Source organism: Colobus angolensis, unplaced genomic scaffold (assembly GCF_000951035.1).
Source record: "Colobus angolensis palliatus isolate OR3802 unplaced genomic scaffold, Cang.pa_1.0 Scaffold38, whole genome shotgun sequence".
Classification (NCBI taxonomy): domain Eukaryota; kingdom Metazoa; phylum Chordata; class Mammalia; order Primates; family Cercopithecidae; genus Colobus; species Colobus angolensis.
Window position 1 is genome coordinate 8,570,164 of NW_012117154.1, and position 7,275 is coordinate 8,577,438.

The 7,275-nt window shown below is 49.3% G+C and overlaps 1 protein-coding gene across 1 annotated transcript in view; it reads right to left on the reverse strand.

The window, feature by feature from the left end:
- The window catches only part of PTTG1IP (pituitary tumor-transforming 1 interacting protein), a 25,765-nt gene extending 18,773 nt beyond the window's left edge, over positions 1–6,992 (reverse strand). Inside the window, exon 1 of the mRNA XM_011954235.1 lies at positions 6,827–6,992. Coding sequence (XP_011809625.1) covers positions 6,827–6,992 — 166 coding nt within the window. The remainder of the gene's footprint in view (positions 1–6,826) is intronic.
- Between the last annotated feature and the right edge of the window lie 283 nt (positions 6,993–7,275).

A 7,275-nucleotide genomic window follows, 5' to 3' on the forward strand; every position in this document is an offset into this window, starting at 1 on the left:
ACACACACACACACACGCTGACTGCCTAACTCCCCCAATCCCGTAACACACACACACACACACCCCCACTGTGCATGCTGAAAAGAGCTCTGTGCTCATCACCAGTCACTAGAGAAATGCAAATTAAAACTCCAACAAGAGATGACTACACACCCACCAGAATGGCTAAAATTAAAGAGAATGACAATAGCAAATGTTGGCAAGAATGCACAGCAACAGAACTCTTACAGTGTTGGAAGTGTAAATGGCTCAATCATTTGCAAAGAAGGTCTGGCAGCTGCTCCTAAACAAACATGCGACCACCTATGACTCAGCAATTCCACTCTTAGTATTTCATCCAGAAGAGAGGGAGCCCGCATCCACAGACGGACCTGCGCAGGAGCGCCCTGTGACAGCCCCAAGTGAACACAGCCCAGATGTCACTCTGTAGGAGGGTGGACAGACAGACTGGAACACTCACACGGTACCAGCAGGGCATCAAGAATAGCAAACATGCGGCTCCCGGATAAGGGATCTTTGGAAAAGGCATTCCAAACACAAAAGGCTGATTTCTGTGTCTCTCCTTTAGAGGTGAGCTATGTGGCTGTGCAATCACTAACACTGTTCAGCGATGAAAAGAAATGAACTGGTCTACGTAAAACACGGATGAGTCTGAAGCACATCACGTGAGTGAAAGACGCCTTCCACAAAAGACCCTACCGTGTAATTTCGTGGCCATGCTGCTCCAGAAAAGGTGAGACTCATCTATGGAGGGAGGGGGGCAATGGCTGCCTGGGGGCAGCCATGCATGGGGGAGGCTCAATCTTCCAGATCGAGGGTCTGTCTCAGTCCCGGCTACACAGGTGCAACTCACTGAACAGCACAATTAAGTTTCCCACATTTCCCTGTATGAAAAATGTATCTCAAAAGAAAAAACAAGACAACTCTGAACTCTGGTCCCTGACAGGCACAGTGAAGGCAGAAGAGCATGCTCACATCTGTGACTGACGCTCACGTTGTGACTGATGCTCACGTCTGTGACTGACACTCATGTCTGTGCCTGACACTCACGCAGGAGTGGAAGGCTGTGGGGACACCTGGACAAATGCAACACAGCGAAGCGTGGTGACACGCCTGTGGCGGGTGCACAAGCGCGCACCACAAAATCCTTCAGCTTTGCTGTACATGTCAAGAGTTTCATGATGAAATGGAGGGAAAAGAGCTTCAGCTTTAACTTACAATTTCACTCATTACGTTTACCAAGAGGGACTAATAACACATCGAGTCCATTGTTGGGATCCTTCTATTTAACAGTGTAGTCCTACACTCCACTTTTCTAAATAAATCTCCACTTTATTTGAAATGAAAGCACATTTTGTCACATGTTCTATAGCAATTATCACTAAGTAGTACTTTTCTCAGAGTCTCTAGGGGTGTGCTATTCAGTTTATGTAGAAGTTTATTTTAAGCCACTTTAGATACTTGAAACAATAGGTTGTATTCAGCCCCAGGGAGGTAAAGAAAATTGGCAACCAGTGAAAAGCCTTAATTTCTGAAATCACTGCTGAGAGGCAGGGTTACAGGGTACTTTGATAAGACAGCACTGCTGCCCGGCGCGGTGGCTCACGCCTGTAATCCCAGCACTTTCGGAGGCCGAGGCGGGCGGATCACAAGGTCAGGAGATCGAGACCACGGTGAAACCCTATCTCTACTAAAAATACAAAAAAATTAGCCAGGCGCAGTGGCGGGCGCCTGTAGTCCCAGCTACTCGGGAGGCTGAGGCAGGAGAATGGCCTGAACCCAGGAGGCGGAGCTTGCAGTGAGCCGAGATTGCGTCACTGCACTCCAGCCTGGGCGACAGAGCGAGACTCCGTCTCAAAAAAAAAGGACAGCACTGCTGACATTTCGAAGTCCCCAGTGACTTGGCACTGTGGGAGGAAGGAGCAACGGTGGGCTGATGGTGGGCACAGACCCCCGTGGTGTTTCAATGTGACGGGCACCATGATGAACTCTTGGTTTTAAAATTCAACTCCCAGCTCTGTCCACTGAAAGTGCCAAGAAAGGACAACACTCAGCAGCAGAGGTGGATTCTTGGTGCCCAGGTCTTGGTTTCTAGATGCTGTTCCCCACCAGCAGGAAGCAGAGCTCCTCGGAGAAATGGCTGCTTCCAGAAGTGGGGCAGAAAGTGGACAAGATGAGCCACAGACAGTGTGCAGTGCCTAAGAGTGGCACGGACAGGAATGAATGGCTAGAGGATCCAGAAGCCAGCCTGGAGGGAGTCTTTCTAGCCAAATCTGAGCCAACTGAACATCAAAATAAATGATAACAGTCATGAACTCTAAGCCCTAGAATCCATACTGACATGAAATAAAGAGAAGACCGAGTGGCAAACGCTGAAGAAATGATGAGTTGAGAAGCCTCCATTTTACAATCATCACAGCCAACAGTAACGCAGGCAAGAATTCCCGAAGATGTCAAGTCCACTGGGTCTGCCTGTGGACTGACAAGATAGTCTCAAAGCACCTCCCCACAGGTGAGCCATTACTCAGGGGGAGAAGGTGGCACCTTCCAAGAGATCAGTTATCCCCACCATAACCCAGAACAACACGATGATGGGACAAAACGACAGCATGTGCCCCCCACGGAGGACACTGAGAGGACAGAATCACTGCGCCATGCTCCTGCCAAAGCGCATGTGAATCGAATAAAAGGAAACACCCGGTAAGACCCACTGAGGGTCCTTCCACAAACTGGCTTTCTGCAAACAAAGAGGAACTATTCTAGATCAATGGAGATTAAAGAGACACAACTATTAAATGCAACTTGTGGTCCTGGATCTCAGCGGGTAGGAACAGGACATTGTTGGGGTAACCGGTAAAATTTGTACACGGATTGTGTTACGTGTCTAGGTTTTGATAATTATATAAATTTCAGTTATGTAGAAGAACAGCCTCCTTCTTAGGAGATAATAGGGATATCTTAGAAATGAGAAGAATGTAGGGATAAAGGTCACAATAGTAACTTACTCTCAAATGGTTTGGTCAAAATAACAACAGGCGATACAATTGTGATTTGTCAATTTACAATACATTTCTAAAATATGAGTAGAGATGGAGTCTTGTCATGTCACCCAGCCTGGTCTTGAACTCCTGGCCTCCAGCAATCCTCCCACCTCAGCCTCCAAAAGTGCTGGGATTACAGGTGTGAGCGACTGTGCCCAGCTGAACCAATTTTTTTTTTTTTCTTTTTGGAGATGAAGTCTCGTTCTCTCGCCCAGGCTGGAGTGAGTGGCGCGATCTGGGCTCACTGCAAGCTCCGCCTCCTGGGTTCAAGCCATTCTCCTGCCTCAGCCTCCGGAGTAGCTGGGACTACAGGTGCCCGCCACCACACCCGGCTAATTTTTTGTATTTTTAGTAGAGATGGGGTTTCACTGTGTTAGCCAGGATGGTCTCAATCTCCTGACCTCGTGATCCACCTGCCTTGGCCTCCCAAAGTGCTGGGATTACAGGCGTGAGCCACTGTGCCTGGCCTGAACCAATTTTTAAAAATAAAACACAAACAATTTTATTATAAATTTAAAAAATAACAAGGACATCTAGAGAGAGAGTGCTAAGGCAAACGGAGTCAATGTTGAGAACAGAAGGGCATCCAGGACTTCACTGCACTCTTCCTTCAACTTTCTGCACCTCTGAGGTCTTTCTAAACACAACCTGGGCAAGGAGACACAGGGCATGTCCGACACACCCACTCGAGTCCTTCCTGAAAAGTCGCCTACCAGGAAGGGTGCATGTGCTTCCTCTCCTCAGCCCTACAGTGGCTACAAGCGACAGGGATGATGCCGTTCTTGTTCATGGGGATTTTCATTTTTAAAGCTTCTTTCTGATAACTAGGTCTTGTGTGAACTACAAGAACTGAGCTCCAAAACACACACCATCAACTCCACCTACCCCCAGACCTCTGGATTACCGGTTAGTCTGAGTCAGCGGAGAGGCATGAGAGGAAGAGGGAGAGAAAAACCGCCCAACATTCCTCCTGCTCCCAGCAGGCCAAGAACAGGGCGGGCTTTCAATAAGGGGGAAAATACCAATGTTTACAGTCCTTATGAAAATAACATCAAAGATGAGAAAAGATCATTCTACTCTGTCCTTTGAAAACACATCATCTTGCATAAGAAGAAAAGAAAGGCCAGGTACAGTGGCTCACGCCGGTAATCCCAGAACTTTTGGAGGCCGAGGTGGGCAGATCACCCGAGGTCAGGAGTTCGAGACTGGCCTGGCCAACACAGCAAAACCCCATCTCTACTAAAAATACGAAAATCAGCCAGGCGTGATGGCACATGCCTGTAATCCCAGCTACTCGGGAGGCTGAGGCAGGAGCATCACTTGAACCTGGGAGGTGGGGGCTGCAGTGACCTGACATCATGCCACTGCACTCCAGCCTGGGCGACAGGGCAAGACTCCATCTCGAAAAAAAAAAAAAAAAAAGAAAGGCATGAATCATTTGTTACTGCTTCAGAGACAAGCAGTGTTTATTTCTCTAAGAGATCACCATCTCTTATCGCATCACAAGATACAGAAAAACCATGTGCTAGAAAACCAGAGATAAAAACTGCCCTTGTGTTGCTCGAGTCTAACACTGAATGTGACTGCCCTGACTTCTGAGGTCCTGTGACTGCAGGGCTTCAACTTACACTCCATATATCCATTTTTAAAGACCTTTCAGTCTTATTTGTTTCAAAAATTAAAGGAAAAAAAACAAGTTTTCTTCTGTCAGGATACACCAATCCTCCATGACCCATTTGGGTGCTTTCCTGGAGTTTCAGGTGAGTCAATAAACGCACTAAGCACATAGGAACACATCAGCAAGTGTTAAGTATTTCCTCGTCATGCTTCTGTCACACCACAGGCCACAGGCTGCAGTTCTCATCAGAACCAACGGCCAAAGAGGCATGGTGCCCACTCTGCACTGGGACAGAGGCATGAAGACCAACTACATTGTCAATTCCAGGTGAGAAAAGACGGCAGATATGGAGACAAAAAACGTTCTTGCAAATTCCACTATTTCAAAACAAAGAGTTGAAGACCAGTAGTATATATCAATGCTGTGAACCCTGTGTACACTGTAGCACTCTGTGAAGTTAGAAAGCCACGCTTCTCAGGGTGATGGGCCGACTACAGATACCCCTTCCACATCAGGAGGCCCCACTGTAAGGAGCGGCTGGGTGGCACCCACCACCTCAGGGACCTGCATGGCCACCACTGCTCCAGCCCTCAGACAGTAGTCTGAACTCCTTTTCGGGGTCGTCTTTCCTCCAGATGAAGCTCTTGGATGGAGTCTGACCCCATACGTAAATAAAGTGGGGTCCAAAAGCCCTATTCAGGTTTCTTTAACTTCAAGAATCTTGCTCCAAAGATCTTCAATACACCATGGGTTCTTAATGTCTCTACTCCATCAAAACACATAAAAAGATGCTTAAAAGCGCTGGATTTGGATTGGTATAATGTATTCTTTAAATTCACACAGCGTCCTTGTAAAGAAGACAAAATGTTTTAAACATTAGTATTGTGGTCACATTCCTGTAACTATGACAAGCAGTAAAAAATCTCACACTAAGCAAGTACTCTGTGGGAAGACGCGAGTTCTCCAAGCTATAAATAGCCCCTCTCTCCAAGGACAAGGGGCACGCAGACATCACGGGCGCCTGGGCAGTGAATGCCAACATGACGTGGCACCATTCTTCCTATTTCAAGGGGTCCCCAGTAAGAGAAACAACAGTTCACCCACCGGGACTTGGAGATTAAGTGGAAACAACCAAGAGCAGTTTCCAAGAGGAGAAGGAAGTGCTTTTCAGCTGACACACCGAATGGCAGTTCTGGATTAACTCCCAAACTGTCCACTCCACTTGTCCACACCCATCTCTGCACCCTTCAGAAGTGCAGAGGAGAAGGAATCACAGTAGTCAAACAAAAACCTCAGGGAGGCTTTCGTAACACTCCCACTTCAACAATGCAAGCAAACACACCCCCAAGCCACTGATACGGGTTTCAAGTGAATCACACACTCTCCCAGCAAACGCCCATTCTGTCTGTTGAAATGTATTCACTGCACATTGGTGCTTAGAACTCAATCTGGGCCAAAAGTTCCCAGTACAGTCCCACTGGCCTCCTTGATTAACAAACTTCAAGGCAGCTGCACTGCTAACATCACAAACACTAAGTACACTTGGAAACAGATAAGAAGAAACACAAATAATACCGCACTGGAATAAACATTCCATAAGGTCACAAAAAGAAAAAGCGTTCGACTATACTAAACAGACCCTGACAGAGCCTGGGCTAACATGAGTTGAGAAAAGTATTAGCCCCTCAAGCTGGGCCCAGGTCAACCCTAATTGTAAGGGTCGGGAAACTGAAGTTAAGGTGGCACTATTCCCCACCACTAGTGGTCACCTGGACACTGCAAACACGGAAACCAGCGTGACATTCTGACACAGGTCCAACCGTGACACTCCCCAGCTTAGAACCAGCTGGATTTTCCCGCAGCCCACCCGGTCCTGGAGGCCCAGCCCCACAGGAAGCCGCTCTCTGTAAACACTCCCGGTTTCTGGAACTCTGAGTCTCCTGTCCTGCACTTTCCTCCACTAGCACTCCTCCAGACCCCGCGCCCTCACTGCTTCTTTCTTGGTCAGCCTCCCGGGGACTCAGCTCCTCTAGGACAGAAGCTATGTCTGTCGGTCACCACTGCGGCCGCAGGGCCTGGCGCAGATGGGACAAACGAATGAAGAATGCCACCTGCGGGTCTGGACAGCGTAGAACCGCAATCAGCTTGCTTCAAAATCAGATCCTACAGCCTGGTTTTGGAGAAGCCTTCCTTTCTAAGGCATAAGATAAGCGCGAGCGTTCGCTGCTGTGCATGGAACTGCGGCCGGGAGGGAGCGGCGGCGTGAACGCCGGCGACTGCAGAGACACGCCGGCCGCGGCCCCCATCACCCTCCAGAGGCCTGGGGCCGCCATCCCGACCTGCCCCCGACCAGCTGTGCGACCTCGAGCACGTCGTGAGCCGCCATCCCGGCTCGGGATCGAACCCGAGGAGAGCTGTCTGAGGTCGCAGTGACGCTAAGGGAGTCCGCAGGTGCCAACGTGCCGCCTGCCCGGCGAGGGCCAACCAGCGGCCACGCGCGAGGAGAGGCCGCAGAGACTGGACAAAAGGACAAAAACAAAGGCGGCTCTTCCCCGGCCCGACCCTCGAGAAGCCGCCGCCTGGGCAGTGCCTGCGACCGTGGGCCTAGGCCGCCCG